The sequence below is a fragment of the Typopeltis vanoorti genome, chromosome 6 (genome assembly GCF_054136105.1).
Source record: "Typopeltis vanoorti isolate ZY-2024b chromosome 6, IOZ_Tvanoo_1.0, whole genome shotgun sequence".
NCBI classification, from domain to species: Eukaryota; Metazoa; Arthropoda; class Arachnida; order Uropygi; family Thelyphonidae; genus Typopeltis; species Typopeltis vanoorti.
This window is the reverse complement of record NC_143554.1, coordinates 95,515,126-95,541,155: the sequence shown is the minus strand read 5'-3', so window position 1 is coordinate 95,541,155 and position 26,030 is coordinate 95,515,126. Positions and strand designations below refer to the sequence as shown.

At 34.4% G+C, this 26,030-nt stretch overlaps 1 protein-coding gene across 1 annotated transcript in view; it reads left to right on the top strand.

Annotated features, from left to right (window-relative positions):
- Positions 1-26,030, top strand: part of LOC150105723 (phosphoglycerate kinase 1-like) — a 126,678-nt gene that overhangs the window by 73,309 nt on the left and 27,339 nt on the right. The window contains exon 8 of the mRNA XM_090394319.1: positions 4,499-4,678. Within this exon, the coding sequence (XP_090250445.1) occupies positions 4,499-4,678 (180 nt within the window). The remainder of the gene's footprint in view (positions 1-4,498; positions 4,679-26,030) is intronic.

Sequence of the window (26,030 nt, the reverse complement as noted above, 5' to 3'; positions counted from 1 at the left end):
GACAATATCAAGTTCTTTTCTAATAACCTAATTTTTAATATGATATTGCCCCTAATCTTTCTCAGGACTCTCATATCTGCAGTTTCTAGTCTTTGGTCAAGTGTTTTACTTCTGACCCAGCTCCCAAATCCATAAGTTAAAATTGGTTTGAACACTGTCTTGTATACAGCTAATTTAGTGTTTTGGCTAATTTCTCTCTTATTCCATATAAATTTATTCAGTTCATTTCGTACCATACCAGCTTTGTTGATTCTGTTGTCTATTTCCATATTTAATTTACCATCTTCACTAAAAATCGTGCCTAAGTAGCTGAAATGTTTTACTTGTTCCACAGGTTATCCGTTAACAATGCAGTTGATATTTTCCATGTTTCTGCCTATTTTCATTGTCTTTGTCTTTTTAATGCTGACCTTCATACCATATCTATTACAACAGTTATTCAATTTAGTTAGGGAATTTTTCAGACCTATACCGGATTTATTTAGAAGTATAACATCATCCGCATAAAGCAAAGACCTGAGATTAACACTCCCAATTTTGATATCGGGTTTAATACCACTTCATAATGTGATCCATATAGATAATAAATAACAGAGGGGATAATGTACATCCTTGTTTGACAACAGATTTAACATTAAACCATTTTCCTGTACTTCCTTCAATTCTAACTGCTGACTTAATAATATACATAACAACTCAAATAAAGACTAAGTATTGCTTGGTATAATGCCCCATTGACACCATATAACTGCTGCGTATTGTATAGCTTCTCTCTTGGCACCTTGTCATATGCCTTTTCCAGATCTACAAAACTTAAATAGAGATCACTGTTATATTCCCATGATTTCTCAACTATTTGTCATAAAGTGAGGATCTCATCTGACATCCTCTATTTGGCCTGAATCCACCTTTTTCTTCACCAAGCTTTTTTCCACAATTCTTCTCAACCGTTTCTCAAGTATATCTTACCAGGAACACTCAGTAGGGAAATACCTCTGTAATTCTCACATTCAGTTTTATTTCCCTTTTTATATATGGGTACTATTAGAGCTCTACTTCAATCATCGGGAATTCGTCCCTCTGTCCAGGCTTTCTGAATTATGCAGTGCAGCCACTTGAAGACTTTTATACCACCATAATTCAGCATTTCTGGTCGAATATCATCTACTCCTGCTGCCTTTCCACATTTCAAGCCTTTGAGGGCTTTTTCTACTTCAAGTATGGATATGTGTTCCTGACTGTATGCCTGTTGAGTGTTTTTTACCACTGTGCTATCACTGCTTGTTTCATTTAGCAATTTTCTGAAGTAATTACTCCATACTTCAAGGATATCTTTTTCTCCAGTTTTCATGTAAATTTTATCATTTCTTATTCCTTTTACAGCACTCTTTCTTCAATTTCTGAGCTTCTTCAACGACCTCCAATATATTTTGCCACCTTGATATTTATTTTCTATGTTCTTGCCAAAGTCCTCCCATGACTTTTGTTTTTAGCTAGTTTTACACAGTGTTTAGCTTTGTTACAATTGTTTCTGTATTCTCTAAGAGCACAAGCTGACTTATTTACCAAGAACTTTTGATATACTTTCTTCTTTTCCTTCACTGCCTCTTTAACTTTCTGTGTCCACCATGGAGTTCTGATTTTTCTATCCTTGCAGACAACATCACCACATGCCTCTCTGGCTGATTCAAAATTTTCTTGAAGGCTTGCCATTGAATCTCCAAGATTTGGTTCCTGTTCTCAAACTCTGTCATTTTTTCTTCAATAATCTTTGTGTATTTTAGTCTACAGTTCACATCTGAGAGCTGCTCAACTTTTATTCACTTAAACTTTTTAATTTTTATATTCCATGAATTGTAATTTAAATGTTTCTATAAAGGGAAACTTGTTTTCGAGCATGTGGGAGTGAATTAAGTGTTAAAGAAGTTTATATAAGTTAATAGATAAATAAAAAGTTTCGAAGAATGTGAATTGTATACAAACACAGCTTCAGAAAACGGATACCATTTATCATATCTATTTTCTGAATAGCTGAGAGTAATAATGTTTTGATGAGAGAATGAATGCTATGCCAATCTATCTACGATATTAAGTTACAAAAAAAAAAATAATAATAACCTCTAATACAGTGGTTCTTAACCAGTGCTCTCGAACTGGTTACAAGTGTTCTGCCGGTGAAAGATGTCACATGATGCTTTACTATGAAGCATGCCAATCTTACTTCAAAAATTAGATTATTTCAAGAGATTGTTGAACATGCAAGTTAAACAAGTAAATATTTTAAAAAACTGTTAAAATTTCCAAGAAGGCACGACTTGCATCATATAAGGTAGCTGAATTAATTGCTGTAAAATTAAAGCCACATACTATAGCAGAGTCTCTCTTATTTTACCAGCATGTTGTGAAATAGTAAATATTATGTTTGGCGACGAAGCAAAATGGAAATTATGAAAATTCCTCATTCGGATGATATAATAGAAAATAAAATTAAAGATATATCAGATGATACTGAGAAAACAGTTACCAATAAACTTTCCAAACAACATTTTGCTTTACAAATTGACGAGTCTACTGACATTAGCGGTAAAGCTCATATACTAGGATTCATTCATCTCATTAATGAAAACGAAATAGTGAATCAATTTCTATGCTCCAAAGAACTTACCGAATACAACAGGACAAGATATTTTTGACTCTGTTACATCATATTTAGAAAATTTTTAAATTTCATGGGAGCTGTGTGTAGCAATTTGTGCTCCATCAATTGTAGGCCCTATAAAAGGATTTGTTGCCCTTTCAAAGAAAATAAAGCCAAATATTATATATACACACTGTTTTTTGTACAGAGAATCCTAGTTTGAAAAACATTATCGGAAATATTAAAACCTGTACTAGACCAAGTTGTATATATGGTACATTACATCAAGTGAAGTCCTTTAAAAGCACGCCTTTTTAAAAAATGTTGCATATCTATGGAAGCCAAGTACGAATCTTTGCTTTTGCACACTGAAATAAGATGATTTTCCAGGGGCAAAGTACTATTCCGAATTTTAGAACTTAAGAATGAATTATTGGCCTTTTTCAAAATGAAGGTACAGATGCTATTGTAAAATGTCTTCAAAATGATATTTGGTGTGTGCTAAAATGGCATATTTAGTCAATATTTTTAATTACTTAAATAGCATTAATACAAGTATCCAAGGGAAAAAATGAAAATATTTTGACATCCACTGACAAATTGTCAGCTTTTCAGGAAAAAGTGTCTTTTTGGAAAAACCACATTATATGCTTCCTTTGATCCATAATAAAATGCCGAGGGAATTATTTCCGTTATAACAGAACATTTAACAAAATTGGAAGAAAAGATTTCAAGTTACTTTCCTTACTTAAATACACACAATTATGACTAAATACGAAATCTATTTGACACAGTTAATACATCGAGTTGCGAATTTTCGTTACAAAAAGAACAATTAGTTATTTTGTCAACGGATCATACTCTAAAAATGAAATTCTCTGAAATAACTCTTGAGCAATTTTGGATTTTTGTCCAAGAATACCCAGCTCTCTCCACAAGGGCACTGAAAATTTTGTTAGTTTTCAACATCATATTTATGTGAGCTCGGTTTCTCAATATTAACCAATATAAAAAGATGAGGGTAGCTACATCACATATTAGACCTGATATTGCTGAAATCTGCAAAAGCCGACAAGCTCAAGTATCACATTAAAATAAGTTCCATTTTTATAAAAGGCAAGTTCATGCATATTTTTATTGTTGCTTTTATGCCCCTAATGCTTTTGGTGTTTCCCCAAATTTTTCTTATAATCAAAAATGTTCCGTGACTACGAAAAGGTTAAGAACCACTGCTCTGATTGCTCTAATGCCTTTTATTTCTTTACAAGGGAGTGGGTGTGAGGCCATTTTAGGCCTAGCTAACTTTTTGGAGACTGAGTGGGCAGTTCAATCTCTACCGGAGGCCAATTAGAGATAGCTGACATAAGACTATCGCTAACAACATCCAGCATCTGGTGAAGAGCTGCAGCTGACAAGTGCTACCATCTCGTGGTTCCTAATCCTAACACTATATATTTATTGTCTGAGATAGTGTGGATTCTACTGTTGATTTTCTTGTGTTTACGGGACAAAAAAACCTGCATGTCCATGCCAGAGATCAATTCACTTGGGAACCAGTCGAAGAAAGGCTTAGAAACTGTTCCTCTAGTTGGCAACTAGATTTGAACCTAGGTCTTCCTTCTGGTGGTCAAGTACCATGGAGTGCAAACACCACTTCTACTGAACCACACAGGCTCACAAAACTGTAATTAAAATTTTATGCTGAATCAGTGTTTCATGTTTTATCATGCATTTCTGTAAGTAAAATGTTATTCTATCTGTGTGCATACCAGGAAAATAAAAAAGCTTTCTAGTGTTTTGTTTTGGGTAGGATATTTATTATTTAATAAATATGCTCACTGCAAACAATTAATATTACAGATTGGCAAGTCTCTTTTTGATGAAAAAGGAGCAGCAATTGTAAATGAGCTAATGGAAAAAGCTAAGAAGAATAATGTTCAGATACATCTCCCAGAAGATTTTATTACAGGAGATGACTTTAAAGCTGATGCCAAAACCGGTACTGCTACTGTAGAGTCAGGTATTCCTGCTGGTTGGATGGTAAGTAACTGTGGAATAATTGATATAGTTATACAAAACTGGTATTTTAAAAATATTTTAATATACAGCAATATCTTACATTTTGCCGTTTTAAGCAGTGCGAGTTTTACTATAGCATGATTTATAATTTTTAACTATTTGAAAATATTTTAAGAGGTGTAAACAAAAAGATATAAATATCTTTTTTATAAAATAGTGCGTTTAGTGTTGTTAATACTGTTAAAAATATGTCATGAATAACTGTCAACACCGAAGCTTATCCATTAGTTTTTTAAGAATAGTACTGTACTATACTGCGTTAACATTCTGACACTACTAAAACAATATCATAGGTGAAATATTTACACAGTATTGGCTGTATCAGTTCATCCTTCAGTATTCTTTCAACTTTGGTGCAGCAAAGTCGTGGTCACTCCTCTACAAAATTTTTATTTTTTATTATATGAGTATTCTTTTATACACGATTATGAGGGGAAGAGGAAATTCAACGAAGCTTGTGAACTTAAAAAATGTAAATGGTTAACACTAGAATGAAAGCTGAACAAAATGTGAAGAAGAGGAAGATAAATTAGATAAAACTGTTGCTGAAGAAGTGCCTACAAAAGAATTCTCATTAAATAAGCTTTTGATTTTCTTCTGACTGCTTCCGATTTTCTTATGGATGCCTATCCTGATAGTTCAGCAAGCATTGCAAAATGCTATTCGATGTTACAAAGATAAGCATATAGCGAAAAAGAAGGAAAAACCTGTGCAAATACATTGTTTAAATACAGATTTTCCAAATAAAAACTCGTTCATTTATCAGCATTAAAAAATCTGTACTTTTTTTGTTTTATATAATTTAATCCTTTTTAATTTTTCTGTGCACATTAGTGTTTCTGGTGAGCTTGCAGTAAACAAATTATTTTTTCCTCCATCAATACTGTAATGTTTAGAATTTATTTGTATTATCCTATAATACATTATAATAATCTTTAGAATTATAATGTATTATCCTATAATACATTATAATTCTATTAATTCTATTAACTGTACTATGCAAGGTATTACTGTACTACTTTTTTTTTTTTATCATGAACAAAACTAAGTTCCTATAAATTAATTCACATATTTATACTTCAATACATTATTAGTAATAGCATTCAGAGAAGAAATTCAGCAGTACCATTGTTATTAATTTTTCCTTTTTATCCAAATTTTCCACAAAAAACATTGTGACTTGTTGTTCTACTTTGCTTTGGTGCTTAAATCTTTTAAAAAAAAACAAGTTTCTCCATAGATCTAAATATTGAAATATAAGAGATGACATAATGATAAAATTATTATAAAGTAATAGATGTAGAATTTTTATTTGTAGAATTTACAGCTATTAGAATTCAAAGAAATAAATTTAAATAATATTAAGAAACACAGGAATGAGGATTGTTATTTAGGATATGACATCCCAAAATTGAGAAAGTTTAAGGTTATTATTTTTGTTGATGTTTGGACTGTAAAAGTGAGCTTCATAACTTTCTTTATATAATCTTTCAAGAAGAAAATAACTTTTGTGTAGAATTATAGTTTTGTGTCAGTGAATTCTATGTCTTCTTGATAAGATATGAGCTAAATCAGACTTATCAGACTCTTGAAATAAAATATACTCTTGACTTTCTTCTAGATGAACCTAGCTGAAAATTCTACAAATAATAAATATTTTTTCCTAACATAAATGTTATTTTGTTATTCTCTAATAATTTTATCATTGTTTACCATTTTTCCTCCCTTTATCATTTTTGGTAATTCAAAAGAATTTCTTTAATTCACTGCTCTTGTATATAGTTTCTGTGCAACCATATTGTCCATTTCATTTTGAGATTTGTTCAGATCTTTATAAAGCTGTTGTTTTAACTGTTAATGCCATCTCCCTTCTTTCCGTCCATAACTAAGTAAATTATTCCTACAGTTATTATTTTTTAGAAAGTCTTTTTGTTTGGATCTTCATCTTGGTAACACTGTTTATGTTAATATAATAATTTTGCAGTTCCTTTGTTAGTTTTGCCACATTTTTGTTCATACACTGGTAATACATACTTTCATTCATGGTTATAATGTTGTTCTGGTAGCAATTTCTTGATTACCACTGGCAGAAAGTGCATAGATAGGACAATCAAGCAATGGCAAGGCTACGATGATTCTTTAATTGTTGTACCAGTTATAGTGAATATTCATATTTCAGCCAATATAGAATAGTTTGGTTCTACAAATTCCAAATTGTCTATGCTCCATAGTTATTTGCTTTGATCCCTGAACTGAGTTTTATATATGTCATATTTTAATTCCGTTTAACACAGTGTTTTTGTTACTAACTCAAATTATCTCTAATTTGTCATCCTCAATTTCCTGATATGTACTCCCAAGTTGTACAGGCTACTATGACAGTATTACATGATTAAGTTTACATTATTACTAATTTCCTATCACAATTTTCCTCTAAGTTAGTTTGTTACTTTTCAGTACTCGAATGTCATCATGTCCAACATTTCAGTCTTCTAAGGCACTTCTAATTGAATCAGTCCATCTAGATCTTGATCTTTCCCTGGGTCTTTTTTTTTTTTTCTGCCATCTTGGCATCAAACACTTGTTTTGCTAACCTTTCCTCTCCCATTCTGTTTAAGTGACCATACCATTATATTAGTTCTGCTCACACATTCTTGAATGCTAACAATGCTAATCTCCTACCTAATATATTCAATTTTAATATGATTATGCCATTGATTCTATTCAGTCCCCTAATTTTTCTCACAACTAATATCTGTGGTCTCTAGTCTTTGAAAAAGGAATTCATTAATAGAAAAAGGAATACGTATCCATACTTCAAGTAGAAAAAGTCATCAAAAACTTGAAATGTGGAAAGGCAGCTGGGCAGATGAAATTTCACCAGAAATGCTCAAATATGGAGGTATAAAAGTTTTACAGTGACTGCATTGCATAATTCAGAAGGCCTAGTCAGAGGGTCAAATTCCACATGATTGGAGCAGAGCTCTTGCTACCTTTTCTATCACAATATTATCTTTTATTCTTCTCAACAACCTCCTGATATCCAATCTTATGTCTTCCTTGTTCCCAGTCAAGTCATTTGTCCCTATTACTGCTACAACTCTATTGCTCACTTACTCCTGACAATAAACACCTCTTTACTCTATTCATTTTATCTCCAGGAAAACAAACCTTGTGCATCTTCTCTTTTACCACTGCTTTAATAACTTGATCATTATACAACGTCACTCGCAGGTCTTCAGTTACCTCTTATACTGACATTGTTCGTTTTCATCTTGTTCACTCTTCAATACATATCTATGGGGTGCTTAAGCGTGAAAGCTGTATAACTAAGAGGAGACCTCCACATAGCCTTTAAAGGAATGCGGAGAATCGACCAGGGCTTCTGACCTAATGTCCAATCCTCACCTTCTCGTGGGTGCACCCTGTTGGGTATCTACCTGGGTACTGAACGAACAAGGATGGACTGGCAATTTGGGATTTAGCTGACCAAATTGTATCCTTATTGGTTAAACCAAAATAAAAATGATGGTACAGCATGACAAAATTTCAAGCCGGCTGGGGCGTTGCCCAGTTAAACAAGGCCCCCGTTGATTTTGCCAGGGAACTAGGGCAAACAGCGAAAAGTCAGCTACTGAAACAAATCTGAAAACACACCCAAACTCAACATCACCAGAGTTAAAGATTGGTACTGTTAACATAAGAAGCCTGAATGGCAAAGAAATGGAGCTAGCCGAGGAATTAGATAACTAACAGATCGACATAATAGGGGTGACTGAAACAAAAAAGACAAAAACTGGTGAGATCTTTCTGAGCAATAAATACAAAATGTTATATTCACGCAATGACAATCAAGGAAAAAGGAGTAGCAATAGTGTTCAACACAAAATACGAGGCTAATCTTCTTGAATGGCAGGCAATCTCAAGTAGAGTAATGTGGACAAATATGAGATTGGGGATCTGGACAATGAGACTTATTTGTGCCTATGGTCCCACAGAAAGTTCTACTAAGGTAAAAGTGGAGGAATTTTTTGATGCTTTAGAAAAATCAACTGACACAATGAAAAAGGAAAAGCTCGTCCTTGTTGGGGATCTAAATAGCAGAGTAGGAAGTGATTGTCAGACATACAAAAAAATTTTGGGAAAATTTGCAGAAAAGAGCAAAACTAATAATAATGGCAAATATCTGTTGGATTTCTGCTCAGGACATGGACTGGTTATTACTAACACCATGTTCCAACATAAAAATGTGCACAAATTCACATGGAGAGAAGAGGCAAGGAATAAGAAAAGTCTCATTGACTATGTTATTGTTGATAGTGATGTTTTCTCCCTGGTGCAGGACACCAGAGTGTATACAGGATTTGAAATTGGAAGTGATCACTATTTAGTCTTGAGCAGGATAAAATTGAATTTCATATTGAAAAGAATAACATGTTTTAAAGCAAATAAAAGCTGAGCTCTCAGATGTGAACTGTAGACTAAAATACACAAAGCTTATTGAAGAAAAAATGAAAAAGTTTGGGAACAGGAACCAAACCTTGGAGATTCAGTGGCAAGCCTTGAAGGAAAAAACCCTGATTGATTCAGCAAGAGAGGCATGTGGTGAAGTTGTCTGCAAGGATAGAAAAATTAGATGGTGGACACAGGAAGTTAAAGAGGCAGTGAAGGAAAAGAAGAAAGCATATCAAAAGTTAGTGGCAAATAAGTCAGCTTGTGCTTTTAGAGAATACACAGACAAATGTAAGAAAGCTAAACAGTGTGTAAAACTAGCTAAACAAAAGTCATGAGAGGACTTTGGCAGGAACATAGAAAATAAATATCAAAAAGGTGGCAAAATATTCTGGAGATTGTTGAAGATAGGAAGGTTGTTGAAGTTAGGAATGGAGGAAAGAGCGTTGTAAAAGGAGTTAGAGATGATAAAGGTGACATGAAAATGGGAGAAAAAGATATCCTTGAAGTATGGAGTAATTACTTTGAAAAATTGCTAAATGAAACAAGCAGTGATAGTACAGTGGTAAAAATACACTCAACAGGCATACAGTCAGGAATACATATCCATACTCGAAGTAGAAAAAGCCATCAAAGAGAAATTAGTCAGAACACTAAATTAGCTGTATACAAGACAGTGTTCAAACCAGTTTTAACTTATGGATCAGAGAGCTGGGTCAGAAGTAAAACACTTGACCAAAAACCAGAGACCGCAGATATGAGAGAAAAGATTAGAGGCGTGAACAGATGGCGTCAATGTTAATCTCATTAAAAACGAGGATATTAGGAAAGAACTTGACATTGTCAGCATCCAGGAATGCGTTAGCAGAGCTAATCTCAGGTGGTAAGATCACTTAAACAGAATGGGCAAAGAAAGGTTAGCAAAACAAGTGTTCTCTGCCAGGTTGGCAGCAAAACAACCCAGAGGAAGACCATGATATAGGTGGATTGATACGGTACAAAGTGCCTTAGACGATAGAAATATAAGATCTGATAATGTTGGCGTCTTGACAAGTAACAGACTGATTTGGAGGAAATTTGTAGATAGGAAGTTAGTAATGATGTAATTTTTTTCATGTAGTACTATCATATCCTGTACACCCCTTGAGGGTACATGGCAGGAATTTGATGATGATGATGATTTCCTACCAAACCAGCATTGTTGATTCTGTTGTTTATTTCCATATTTAACTTACCATCTTCACTAAAAATCGTGCTTAAGTAGCTGAAATGTTTTACTTGTTCCACAGGTTCTCCATTCACAATGCAGTTGATATTTTCAATACTTCTGCCTATTTTCATTGTCTTTGTCTTTTTATTGCTGACCTTCATACCATATCTATTACAACAGTTATTCAATTTAATCAGGGAATCTTGCAGATTTGTAGCGGATTTATTTAGAAGTATAACATCATCTGCATAAAGTAAAGAGCTGCCATTAACATCTCCAATTTTGATATCATGTTTCATACCACTTTCCTTTATAATGTGATCCATATAGATAATGTACATCCTTGTCTCATACCAGATTTAACATTAAACCATCTTCCTGTACTTCGTTCAAACTTACAACTCAAATAAAGACTAAGTATTGCTTGGTATAATGCCCCTTTGACACCATATAACTGCAGCGTATTGAATAGCTTCTCTCTTGGCACCTTGTCATATGCCTTTTCAAGATCGACAAAACTTAAATACAGATCTTTGTTATATTCCCATGATTTCTCGACTATTTGATCCTGACAGCCTCTATTTGGCCTGAATCCAGCTTGTTCTTCAACTTTCTTTCACAATTCTTCTTAACCGTTTATCAAGTATACTTGCATAAATCTTACCGGGAACACTCAGTAGGGAAATATCTCTGTAATTAGAGTTAGAGAGGACAAAATATTAAAAGATTGCCAATAATCTTTAAAAATAACTAAAAGATAAATCTTGGTTAATGAATCACAGGAGTATCTTCAAGTTGTTAGATTAGAGCTTCCCAACTTCTTGTTCACTTTATTTTTGTTATCACATCAAGCAATTAGTTGCAGTTTCCCCCCCCCCCCCCCCACCAAGTTCTCTGTATAAACAAGTATGTTTTTGTTGAGCATTTCACATTTATAAAAGTACTGTGTGACTTCAGATTGGAAAACCAAACTTCCTTCTAACTAACTAGTTATTCATTTCACTGCAGTGTAGTCATCATGCAGATTTAAAGCAATGTTCTTTACCACTTTCTTTTTACAAATGGTGCTAGTTTAACAATAATAATGTTATTAATTATATAGTGCACAGTTTAACTCTGTGTATGTGAATTAAGCTAAGTAGCTGCAAGCAAAAGTTACATAGCAAAGAAATCAATGTTTATTCTTCTTTACCAAATTATTTTGTTGTGTTATATCATACATAATATCACAAGAAATTTTGAATGTTATAATAGAAAATTTTTTCCATCAAGCCTAAGATGTATCAATATGCAGAGGTAGGAACGCTATGGTTAGCACCATTGATGTGATATTTTATCAAAATTGTCAAACTGAAAGAAGGTGCATAACTACAAATTTACCAAGCTATGGTACCAATATGTACTTCAATTCTAAAGTAACTTAATTTGTATGATCTCTTTATATATCATAACTGATAGTGGGTAAAAAAAAAAAAAAAAAAGACACAAGTCAAAAATTGCTGATTTTTAGATATTCTGATTAAAAGCATACAAATGGATACATCAAATTAATCAGTAGAACCTTACAAAATTATTTACAGTAATTGCAATAAGTAAATAGAAGTGTCATTTTTTCCATGCAGTTAAAATGACTAAATTGTACCAGAATAGTGCACTTGAATGGATCCATATGATTTATCATAGTTTGGGCGAGGGGGGGGTGACAAATTTAAAAAATTATGGCACCATTTTTTAAAAGAACAATGAAAAATGTCATGAGCCAAGGAATTGTATAATAAATGTATAGAAATAGAGGATATTAAAGAAAGACCATTCTTATTTCAAAGATGAATAAATGTGGTAACTTTAAAAGTTTCAAAATTTTGACCAGAGAGCTTACGAAAATACAATCCTTGGCATCAGAGTTGCCTTAGCTTGCACTACTTAGAAGACACACGAGCACTGTCCTAGCATTTGTATACATGTTTGTTATTAGTGCATTTGATTAAGGTTTCACTGGCATGACAGCTGTTTTGAACTGAACTGGTTAGTTCTCTTCAGAGACTAATGTATAAGTAAAGGATCTTCTCCAAAAACCAGGCAATTCCTCATATCACACTGACCCAAATGAATGACCCGGAGGATCATTTTAACTCATTAACTCTCGATCACTCAAAGATGCTCAGTGGTGGTTATACTCAGTGATAGACATGCCCTACCACTGAGCAGAACTGCTCATCTCTCAGTGTTAATGCATACACTGAAAGGTTGAGATAAATGTCACATCAGTAGAAGCTATAGAAGTATACCATGGGCACACATCTAATGGATTGCAGTGATCAAGACCACTTTGGTGAACCCCATCCATAGAAGCCAAGCTTAAGAGAAGAACAACTTTCATTCAGTACCAAAGCAAATGAACTCTTGGTCTCTGCATAATAATAATTATCAAAGAAAGAGCCATACGACTTCATTTCAGCAATGTAAATTATATAGAAATAGGAGATATGAAAGATTCATTCTTAGTTCAAAGCAATATGTATGTAGAAACTTTAAAAGGTAAATATATAAATGCCAGGGCAGTGCTCTTGACTTAAGTAGTGGTGCAAGCTAAGGTAACGCCGATGCCAAGGATTGTATTCTCAAAAGCTCTCTGGTAATAATTTCAAAACTCTTAAAGTTTCTACATATTATCAGCTTTGAAATAAGGATTGCTCTTTCTATATAAGTTACATCACCAAAATGAAGTCCTATTTTTGATAATTGTATAGTAAATGTTTCCTTACTATTGGTCACTCCTGCATACAGATCTTGTGAAAACTATTATACTGTCCTAAAGTCGAATTTATTGCTAATAATCAAAATTCAGTTTTCTTAAAAATGGCTGATTTTGACATGTCATTTTTTCATATACTTGCGATATGTAGATGTATGAATGTGAAGAACATGATTGCAGTACTTAAGCTGCTGAGAGCTATTTAATGAATGGAGATAGGAGGGATTTTTCAAATGGTGGAACTAGGGACATTCCTAGAACTTATGCAAGGTTGTGCTGAATAAAAGTTTTTTTTAACTTAGAGAGTGAGTGATGCATAAATGGAATTAGAGTGGGAATGGATTTATAGTAGATGTGTTGCAAGCAGATCTAACCCTTCCATGATGAATCTATGTACCCTAAAGAGTAGGGTGACCAACTTTAAAAAATTCACAAACTGGGATATATTTCCTTACTGCATGCCCCCCCATGCAGTAAGGAAATATAAGGGGGGGGGGTAATTTGCTTGATCTAATCAGAATTGTCTGTCATTCAGTAATGTGCAGTAATTTGGCTAAGGCATTTGATATGATATACCACATGAAATGGGAATGTAATTCATGTTGAGTTATCAACTCTTGAGGAATATAAACCCATTTATTTCATACAAAATTTGTGAATTTCTCCAAATGGTTTTGGGCTTTTTGGTAGTGGATTGGTGTTATTCACAAAATCAGTTAACTCTTCATTGGTAAGAGTTTGTGCACTAGGTGTGGTATCATCATTCTGTATCCAGTTGTCTATTTCTTCGTCCATCTTCCCAGATCAATGTCCCTAACTCCAGAACACTTACCATCTTAATATAAGTGATAATTCTTGTCTTTGTTTTTTGGAAATCTTTTTTCTTTAAAATCCTCAAATTCCTTGTCATTCTCTTCTAAATCAAATGTTACCAGATACTTTAGTGTGGAGACTTATGCTCTTCCATGAGTTCCCTATTGCTGCCTTTATTGTATTGTACATTTTGCATGAAATATTTGAAGTGTCTCTTCAAAATCAACAAGGTTTCTTAAATAATTCTGATCCACTAGTTGAATGACTGCACCACAGTTTGATGGCAGAAATATTTCTGCTGGCAAGAGTTTCATTTTTCTGACTGTGCCAGACTATTGTCTAATAATAACAACACAAGTTTTTTTGCTATGTCTCATTACTTCAGGTACAAAACAGTGCTGAATTATTCCTGGAATATGTTTCCCCATCTATGTCTGGCCTCTATAGATGATGGTGAGAGATAATCATGGAAGTGCTGTAAGTTTGTTTCAAATTTCAAATTGTTTATTTCAAAAAGTTGTTGGATGACAACTTTTTGAAATCATGAGGAGTTTGCATCTGTAGGTTCCAGTAGCATTGGCACAACACAAAAATAGTAATCCACTCATTACTTTGTTTATATCTGTTGATGAGTCATATCTACTGCCGCACGCCATAGTCAATGTGGGCAATATCTGCCAAAGCAAGCTGATCTCTTCTGCGTTATACACTTGTTATCATGAACAATTTCTTGGAAAGTTTTTAAAAATTCTTCTGCAGCCTCAATCTGACGATTGCATCCTTCATTATATGTGCATTTGGAATGTATGTTCATTTTCTCATGGAAGTGTTTTACCTTTTCTGTAATTAGTTAACCTGGCAAGGGACTATTCTTTTCATTGCTGCTGACACCATTCCTACATCACTTCATCAACAATCTGTATTCTTGGTTCTTGGTTTTGTCAGTGTCTTCTGCTTATTCAGCATCTTAGACAATTGTGGGAGAAGTAAAAATTAAAAAGACTTTTCTTTCTTGCTAAAATATCTACCACAGTATCAAAATCCAAGATCTGAGCATTCTCCTTTAGATCTTTTTTAAGAATTTCGATTTTCTGTCGAATGTTTAATATCACCAATTTTCTTCCCTTCCTGCTAGGCGATGAATTAGATGCCATTCTACTATTACTTTCAATAAAACCAAAAATTAAAAGAACAGTACTATGTTGTAGAGAAAATTTGATGCCTTTTGTATTCACTGGTATACTACTTTCTAACTAGTGCCTTGAGATATGCAAATATTTCCTATGAAAAATATATTACAATATTGTCTATCCAGTGACTTGGAACATGCAACAACCAGTTGACTTAAGTAGTGGTGATGTAACTCTGTAACTGATGTCTTCAGTTATGGGCTGTTTCCTATGAAAATATACTACTCCTCGTCCAGTTTCTTAGAATAATGGTTCTATGAAACATGTCCAATGAGCCCACCATTCATTTGACCATTAATCTCCAAAGTGCATCAGATATGTGGACCAACCTTATGATATTTCAAGGATAAAAACGTTCTACTTTACATTTTATTTATTTTGTTTGTTCACAAGAGATATAAAATTTCATGTGAGATTTTATATATCAATCTTAGCAATATGTTTATTTATATGTGAGACGTGTTCATAGCGGCACATGCACTGCTATGAACAAACTACAGTATAACACCATGGCTACCAGCATGAGAATAAAGCTTTTATCATCCACTTGGCAGTCTGTAAAAGAAAAGTACAGTGTACATTGTTTATTTCCTACAAAGGCAGTTGTTCAAACAAAGTAGTTCAGAAATGAATTAGAAAAACAATCTAGATATCTTGTTTACAAGATATCTAGATTGTTTATACAGGAAGAAATCCAATGCACCAAACCAATCTCTTACCTAATATATAGTTGCTTGACTTGAAAGCATTAGAAGCACACATTCTAAAACATGCAACAAGTAAAACAATTCCAATATTAAGCTTTTTTTAAAATGTTATTGTTTCATGGAATGGACACGGTTTTCTTCTAGAAGGCTGAATTTGATACAAGTGAAGAGTAACTAATATTGGCACAGTTTCTAGGGAAATTGCATCAGTTGTCACCGATACGTTTCTGAAGTCTTTTATTTCACACTTAATAATTGTGTGCACCAAAACTTACAGTGCTTGTGTTTGCATTTAAAACAAATACAGTATAATGAGAAGGAAATCTGGGTCAGTTTCACAAAAATCACTTTTTGTGAAATTTTGTGTTATTTGACTCCCAAATATCAGCACCTAATCAATGTTATCCAGAAGTGGGGAAAAGTGTAGTTTTAAAATATTTTATCCATTAAGTTGCGGTTTTTCTTCTGCTACATTACACATCATGTGTTATTTTAGTTTAGCTTACTTCTACATAAAAAGTGATTATTAATGAATTCATTAATTAATGAATAATAAATATTATTGAATAGTATTTGTAGAACAATAAAGAAATTTGTGTATCAATCTCTTGTTCTATCACATGGAAGTTTGCCTATAGATTTGCACTTTATATATATATATATATCAAACTTTTTGCAGTCAAACATACAGGAAATATTTCAGACTGTTTTGTGCCCATTATTAAAAAATAACTTTTTAATACTAACTAATTTAAGCCCATTTTTTCATTTGGCCAAAACAGCACAAATAAAATAAGGGATGTTCACAAGTATATAAATATTTAGCCAGAGCAGCTTTTCAAATGTGATCAATAGCGTCAATGTCAGAACTTTATTAAAAATGAAGATGTTATGAAGGAATGTTATTTGTTGTCATTCATGAATGTGTGAACAGAGTAATCTAAGGTAATGTGTTCACTTAAACAGAATGGGAGAAAAAAGGTTAGCAAAGCAAGTTATTTTTATTTATTTTTATTTTTTTGCCAGAATGGCACAGAAACAAGACCAACTTGATAAAGTAGAAGTGTTTTAAAAGAATAGTATTTGTAGAACAATAAAGAAATTTGTGTATCAATCTCTTGTTCTATCACATGGAAGTTTGCCTATAGATTTGCACTTTATATATATATACAGGGTGTTCGGGATAAATTTGACATATTTATAATTAATTATATTTTTCCGTAAGTTACATGTATTAACACACACTTCTCTTCATTTAAAAGTTTGGACCCTTCTTCATTCATATACAAGATGTCAGAAAGGATGGATAGCTGGAATCCACCTGAATCATGGAAGAGAATAACTTGTATCATGATGATTCGTGCCCGCCATCAAAATAAGGATATTACGACTGCTGCCCAATGCTCCCTGAATACAGTAAAAACAATCAGGCATGAACTAGAGACTTGCAATGGTGACTACGAGGATGTAGCAAGAAGAAAGATCCCTAGCAGACGATCTGATTGCGTTCGTACAGCAGAATTCCTCGCAAATCTGCAGGAACAGGTGTTGAAGAACCCTGGCATTGGAATTCGGGCTTTGTTCGTGGAGTTGCTAGCTGTAGTCAAGCCCTGGATAACAAGGGTAGCCAATGGTAGGCCGTATGTATGGCAGCAGGATTCGGCCCCTTGCCACACCTCTGGGAAAAGTCAAAAATGGTTGTCTGAAAATTTCTACGACTTCACCAGTCCAAATGTTTGGCCTCCAAACTCCCCAGACCTTAACCCCATGGATTATTTTGTATGGGGCGCAGTTGAAAAAGACACCAATCGCACTTCCAGTAATACAAAAGCCCAGTTAATGGATAAAATTAAAACAGTTTTTGCGGCCCTTCCCAGGGAGACTGTAGCATCAGCTTGTTCGAGGTTCCGAAGCAGAATTGAAGCTGTGATCGATGCTAATGGTGGTTATTTTGAGTAAATCTTGTTGATAGTATTGTAATTAACTCTGCCTGTAATGTTTTTTTGTCAATTCATTAAATTTAATAGATACAAAGAAGATTTTCTTTTTCCTTACGAAACTGTCAAATTTATCCCGAACACCCTGTATATATATATCAAACTTTTTGCAGTCAAACATACAGGAAATATTTCAGACTGTTTTGTGCCCATTATTAAAAAATAACTTTTTAATACCTTGATAAAATTCTTGATAAGAAGTTTGTAATGAGGATATATAAGAAGTTAATGATGATGATGGGGGGGGGAGGACATCCATTCATATTATTAGTTTGGAAGTTGTTAATGTTGTTAATGTTCGAGAACAAAAAGAAGTGTATTATTTCTTTTTCTGCATTCGTTTAGGCAGTTTGCTGTTAACTACTGGAAGCTTCAGCGAATATAATTTTGTTGAATTGCTTTATGAACTCTGTCAAGCAGTGATAGATGTACTTAACGATTCACAATTAATCTAATGTTGTCTGCACTCCTCGTCCACTTCATTACTTATATTCTTTTCTAGTTATATAATTAATTGCATATATTTTGCGATAATTAACTGTTTGATTTGATTTGCACATATAAAAGGATGCTTAAATTTGCATTAAAATTCTGTTACATCTTGTGTATGTTAAACAGGCAGACCCTTTCTTTCTTACTTTTTGATGTCACCACCATGACCATGTAGTTTTGCCATTTTTCAATCTCCAGTGACATATGGCAAAACCACATAGCCATGGTGGTGACATCAAAAAGTAAGAAAGAAAGAGAGAAATTGTATATATTACTTTACATATGCGAATAAGTGTAGCTTCTGAATGGGGTCACATGTAGAATATTTTCACGAATCTAGAGATCTGGAACATAACTTTTTCTGTCAAACTTTCTGAGTCACTTTTTAGCATATGATAAAGCAATTCAGAAAGTTTGACAGAAAAAGTTGTGTTCCAGATCTTTAAATTGGTAAAAAATGCTGAAAATCTGAAAATGATTGCACCCTAATCATTGTATAGCATGGCGACAAATCAGATCTTCAGATGTAACATAATTTTTGAGCAAACCAAAGGGCACTAAGTAGACCATTGATATGCAAACAGCATAAAAAGTTCGTGGAAACTGGAAGCTTCCTTTGACAGACAGGATCCATTCATGTGCAAGCATGTACTATGAGTTGAGTACATTGAACAGATCTAGGAATAATTTGGTACATTCAAATATGCTTGCATCTATTGTAACAATATTAGTGATCTTCTGTTGTGTTTACTTTCTTGTGGTACACAATGTCCTTGACTTGTCACCAATTCAAAACTAATGAGTTTATATCATGAAAACAGGGAGGCCCTATGATTGGACCTGCCCTACCAATCTAGTGACCTGGAAGCATTATATTAAGATAATCTTGAATCTCCCTTCCCCCAATCTGCAATTTGCATCTGTATAAGGTTCAAGATGAACGATGAATTTGTATCAATTTATCTATTTTTAAAATTTATCAATGAAGATCAATTTTTATCCCCATTCCATAAAAAGACGGGAGTTTTAGACTGTAACAATTTTAGAACGATAAGTCTTATAACTCACACAGCAAAAATTTTGGCACGAATAATTTTAGAGAGAAATAAGAATAAAATAGAAAAAGAAATGAATGAGGAACAGCTATTCCGAACCAACAGAGGAACTAGAGAGGCTATAACTTGTCTAAGAATTATTGGGGAGAAAACACTAAACCATGGTGGAAAGTTGTTTTTGGGATTTCTAGATTTTGAAAAGGCATTTGATACAGTGAAACATAAAAGGCTTTTTGACATCCTAAAAAATATTGATATTGACTCTTATGACTTGGAAATTTTAAAGACATTATATTGGTTTCAAACAGCGTCAGTATGTGTAAATGGAGAGAAAACAGGAGACTTTCTGGTGGAGAGAAGAGTTAGACAAGGATGCAAGTTATCACCATTATTGTTTAACCTTTATAGTGAACAGATGTTTAGAGAGGCACTTGAGGATGTAGAAGAAGGAATAAAAATAAATGGAAGAATCATTAATAACTTAAGATATGCAGATGATGTAGTGGTGATGGCAGAAAGTGAAAATGGATTACAACAAATTGTTCAAAGAATTGAAAACTCTTGTAAAGAGTTAAAGATACCAAGCAATTTTAAACTTGGTTTTACTCCATTTTTCCCAAGTGAGCAAAAGACAAAATGTCAGGTTTGCACCTGCAATTGATGCAAGACTAGCTGATCCCACAGGTAGTGCAAGACCAAGGCAACTCGTGGTAAAGGTGGAGCAAGCTCTGATCACTAATCTTAATATTTACCCTTAATGCCAAAACACATCTCCAAGAAGGGGATGTATGATGTTTTGTATTAAAGGCAAGGGGCCACTACCCAGACTGGTTTCGACCTTTAAAAATACTTTCTACATTTAGATCTCCTCCTCCTGAGATTTTTATTTAATAAGGTTAAAACACCTTATGGTAACGTGTTTTGGTAAAATACTTACAAGCTCTGCATTACTAAATCTTGGTATTTCTAGCCTGGCTCCCACTGATGAGACCTCAATAAAGGTCGAAACCGGTCTGGGTAGTGGCCCCTTGCCTTTAATACAAAACATCATATATCCCCTTCTTGGAGATGTGTTTTGGCATTAAGGGTAAATATTAAGATTAGTGATCAGAGCTTGCTCCACCTTTATCACGAGTTGCCTTGGTCTTGCACTACCTGTGGGATCAGCTAGTCTTGCATCAATTGCAGGCGCAAACCTGACATTTTGTCTGTTTGCTCACTTGGGAAAAATGGAGTAAAACCAAGTTTAAAATTGCTTGGTATCTTTAACATAATTATACCCAAGTTAAAAATACTTTCTTGTAAAGAGTACGGACTAAGGATTAACACAAAGAAGACCAAGATAATGATAATGAGCAGAAAAATAGGAGATATTGTAAAGATAAGATGTGGAAAAAAGATTTCAATATTTAAGTAGCTGGATCTCAGAGAAAGGAACTTCAGAGTTGGACATTAGAAATAGAATAGGCAAAGCTAAATTGCAATTTATGGAAATGAAGAGAATTTTAATAAACAAGAATATTAAAATAGGTGTTAGAATTGGAATAGTTGAAGCAACAGTTTGGAGTATGCAAGTTATGGAAGTGAGGCATGGACACTCAGAAAGAGATATGGAAAGAATTAATGCATTGGAAATGTGCTGTTATAGAAAGATGGAAAAGATTAGCTATACAGAGAGAATATCAAATCAAGACCAGATTTGCAGGACATCTTCTGAGAGGTTCTTCAGGACACCTGACAAGAACTATATTACAAGGAAAAGTTGAGTGGAAGACCAACTAGAGAGTGGTTCAATGATATAGTGGAATGGACTGGTTTAAGAATGACGGAGGCGACAGACAGAGAGAAATGGAGAAGAGCTGCTCATCTGTTGAACCCTCTTGCTAGAGGATGCTACCAGACAATGATAAGGTTCAGATTCAAATTATGCAGACTCTCAGGCCCATTAATGGTCTGCTACATTTTGGAATAATTGAAGACAATGGATTTCTAAAATGTGTGGTATTTACTGATGAAGCTACCTTCCAAGTTTCAGAAATTCACCCACTAAATTAGGAACCGAGGCTCTCAAAAAGCCTGTTACTGCGCACGAGACAGATTGTATTAGCCTGAAAATAACAGTGCTTTGTAAACTTGTAATCTCAATGAAGTGATTTTAGAGAAAGATGGTGATTCATCACATTAAAGAAAAGGGATATTCAGGATTATCTTAAAGTAACATTTCCAGATCGTGAGATCAATAGGAGAGGTCTAATTTTCTAAGGTTTTCTTGCCCTCCTGACACAAACTCATTAAAGTTTTGTGTGAGTCAGAACGTGTACCAAAGGAAAGTAAGCACGATATATAGTCTAGCCATAACTACTGTTACAACTTGAACAGTGCATAAATCTTTAATCTATCAGTAAATCATTTACAGCTTTCAGCACATACAAACCACATGTATAACATGCATATAGCAGCACTCAATGTTCTAAATGCCCCCCACCCCTTTGTCTTCACACATTCCTGAAGTCTGTGAATATACATATTGATGGTGGCATGCACAAATTTGACAGAAACGCTGCAATTGCTTGTTCCAAATTCATCTTCATGCTGGGGGTGTGTGTTTTCTTGCAGGCTACTCTCCCAAGCAATGACCACAATTTTAAGTCTGACGGATTCAGCTCAGGACTGCCAGACAGCCAGTCAGATGTCGATATGTGGTTGGACACATTAGCCTCCAACCACTGTTGCATACAAGGCAAAGACCACTGCCTACTGTGAAACAAAGTGTTGTGCAGGGGGGGCCATGTTCCAGTACTGTGTCTTGATACACTTTGGCAAAGGTTTTAACCCTTTTCTTGCAGAAATGCAACTTGGATATCCCTGATATGTCACCCCCACCAAACCATCATTGATGCAGGGTGATGACTCCTCTGAATACTGGATGACACGTGCTGTGCAACCATCTGGGTCATATAACACAAACATTTTGGCAGTTAAATGACTCTTTAATGATGAAAATCTTCTCATCTGTGAAGAGGGTATCGCTGTGTCTGTAATCAAAGGCACATGTACTGTGTCTGTACATGTGCCTTTGATTTTATCACCCTCTGCTGTGTAAGTTATAGTGCTGGGAAGTGTCCAGTAGAACGACGATAGATTCTCACCCCCATGTCATCAATTAGTACACATGACATCGTTCTCTGTGAAACGTTCATCTCTTGTGACATCACTTTCTGTGTTTTCACAGGATTATAACAGTTTGTGAGGGTTGTGCCTTCACAGCCCCTCACAAACTGTTGTGTCCTAATGCAGCATGGTTGACTTGTTCTTTGGCAGTCAGATATATCTTGTGTACCATTATAACTGTAAATAGTCCATTACACAAACATCCTACTGATCCCAAGTATTTTTAACATGTTGAAAATAACAAGTGGGTGCATTCCAACCTTGTGAAGTACTATTACAGCTACACGGTTCTCCTAATCTTCCCACTCCATGTTAACCAACACAGCTAGACAACTCTCTCTGTACTACTACAGCGTTTCTCAACTTTCTTTCATGTGTGCCCTATATTTTAATATTAGTTTTTGTTGCGTCCCCCTTCCCCCTTGCAATTCTTGTGTTGAGACACTGACAAAAACCCATAAAAGTTAGCAAAACAAAAAAACAACTAGGAATTAATTAAAATTTTTAAGTATTCATACAAATTTAAATACATGGAGGGGGGTGCTAAAGGGTCAAAGCTTTATATAACTGAGAGGAGACCTCCACATAGCCTTTAAAGGAATGCAGAGAACCAATCACGGCTTCTGATCAATGTCCAGTCCTCTCCTTCTCGTGGTGCACTCTGTTAAGTATCTAGCTTGGATACTGAATGAACAAGGATGTGCTGGCAAATTGGGATTTACCTGACCAAATTGTATTCTTATTGGCTTAAACCAAAATAAAAAATTATGGTACAATATGACAGAATTTCATGTCGGTTGGTGTCGCCTGGTTAAACACGTGGCCCCCATTGTTTTAGCCAGGGAAAACAGCAAAAAGTCAGCTACTGGAACAAATCCTAAACCCATCCCAACTCAACATCATCAGAGTTAAAGATCAGGTACTATCAACATAAGAAGCCTGAATGGCAAAGAACTATAGCTAGCTAAGGAATTGGATAAGTACCAGAGCGACATAATAGGTGTGATTGAAACTAAAAGGCCAAAAACTGGTGAGATCTTTCTGAGCAATAAATACAAAATGTTATATTTCAGGCAATGACAATCAAGGAAAAGGAGGAGTAGCCATAGTATTCAACACTAAATATGAGGCTAATCTTCTTCAATGGCAGGCAGTCTCAAGTAGAGTGATGTGGGCAAATATGAGAATGGGGAACTGGACAATGAGACTTACTTATGCCTATAGTCCTACAGAAGGTTCTACTAAGGTAGAAGTGGAGGAATGTTTTGAGGCTTTAGATAAAGCATCTGACACAATGAATAAGGAAAAGTTGGCCTTTGTTGGGGATCTAAATAGCAGAGTAGGAAATGATTGTCAGACATATAAAAATATATTGGGAAAATTTGGAAAAAAAGAGCAAAGCTAATAATAATGGCAAATACTTGTTGGATTTCTGCTCAGGACATGGACTGGTTATTACTTACACCATGTTCCATCATAAAAATATGCACAAATTCACATGGAGAGAAGAAGCAAGGAATAAGAAAATTCTCATTGACTATGTTATTGTTGATAGTGATGTTTTCTCCCTGGCACAGGACACCAGAGTGTACAGAGGATTTGAAATTGGAAGTGATCACCATTTATTCTTGAGCAGGATGAAATTGAAAAAGAAAGTTTTTTATTTAAAACAAGAAAATTTAAATTGAATAAAAGTTGAGCAGCTCTCAGAGTGCTCAACTTTTATTCATTTTAGTATTTTAATCTACATGTATGGAGTAATTACTTTGAAAAACTGCTAAATGTAACAAGTAGTGATGACAGCACAGTGGTAAAAAACACTGACCAGGTATGCAGGCAGGAATACATATCCATACTTGAAGTAGAAAAAGCCATCAAAGGCTTGAAATGTGGAAAGGCAGCTGGAGTAGATGATATTCGACCAGAAATGCTGAAGTATGGTGGTATAAGAGTCTTACAGTGGCTGCACTGCATAGTTCGGAAAGCCTGGACAGAGGGACGAATTCCAAATGAGTGGAGTAGAGCTCTCATAATACCCATATATAAAAAGGGAAATAAAACTGAATATGCGAATTACAGAGGTATTTCTCTACTGAGTGTTCCTGATAAGATATATGTAAGTATACTTGAGAATCGGTTGAGAAGGATTGTGGAAGAGAAGCTTGATGAAGAACAAGCTGGATTCAGGCCAAATAGAGGATGTCAGGATCAGCTTTTCACTTTATGACAGATAGTTGAGAAATCATGGGAATATAACAAAGATCTGTATTTAAGTTTTGTCGATCTGGAAAAGACATATGACAAAGTGCCAAGAGAGAAGCTATTCGAAACATTTCAGTTATATGGTGTCAATGAGGCATTATATCAAGCAATACTTAGTATTTATTTAAGTTGTAAGTCAGTAGTTAGAATTGAAGGAAGTACATTGAGGTGGTTTAATGTTAAATATGGTATCAGACAAGGATGTACATTATCCGCTCTGTTATTCATTATCTATATGGATCACATTATGAAGGAAAGTGGTATTGAACCTGATATCAAAATTGGAGATATTAATCTCAGCTCTTTGCTTTATGTGGATGATATTATGCTTCTAAATACGCTACAAATCTGCAAGATTCCCTGACTAAAGTGAATAACTGTTGAAATAGATATGGTATAAAGGTCAGCATTAAAAAGACAAAGACAATGAAAATAGACAGAAGCACTGAAAATATCAACTGCATTGTGTAATGAGAACCTATAGAACAAGTAAAACATTTCAGCTATTTAGGCACGATTTTAATGAAGATGGTATATTAAATATGGAAATTGCCAACAGAATCAACAAAGCTGGTATGGTAATATCAGCTTTGAATAAATTTATATGGAATAAATTTATTCAAAGTTTACACAACTGAATAAATTTATATGGAATAAGTGAGAAATTAGCCAAAACATTAAATTAGCTGTATACAAGACAGTATTCAAGCCAATTTTAACTTATGGATCTGAGAGCTGGGTCAGAAGTAAAACACTTGACCAAAGACTAGAGACCGCAGATTTGAAAGTCCTGAGAAAGATTAGGGGCATGAACAGATGGCATCAATGACAATATCATGTTAAAAATGAGAATATCAGGAAAGAACTTGACATTGTCAGCATCCAGGAATGCGTTAGCAGAGCTAATCTCAGGTGGTATGGTCACTTTAACAGAATGGGAGAGGAAAGATTAGCAAAACAAGTGTTCTCTGCCAGGTTGGTAGGGAAAAGACCCAGAGGGAAACCATGATATGGGTGGATTGATACAGTAAAAAGTGTCTTAGAAGATAGAAATATCATCATTATCATCATGCGTATCAAGGATTTAGGCCTAGCTTGGCCTGTTCCGGCCTTTGAAGTCACCGTTGAATCGTTTAAGAGGACGTCCTTGTTTTCTTTTTCCTGTTGGCTTGTACTTTAAGACTTGTTTTGGTAATCTTTCTGTTCATT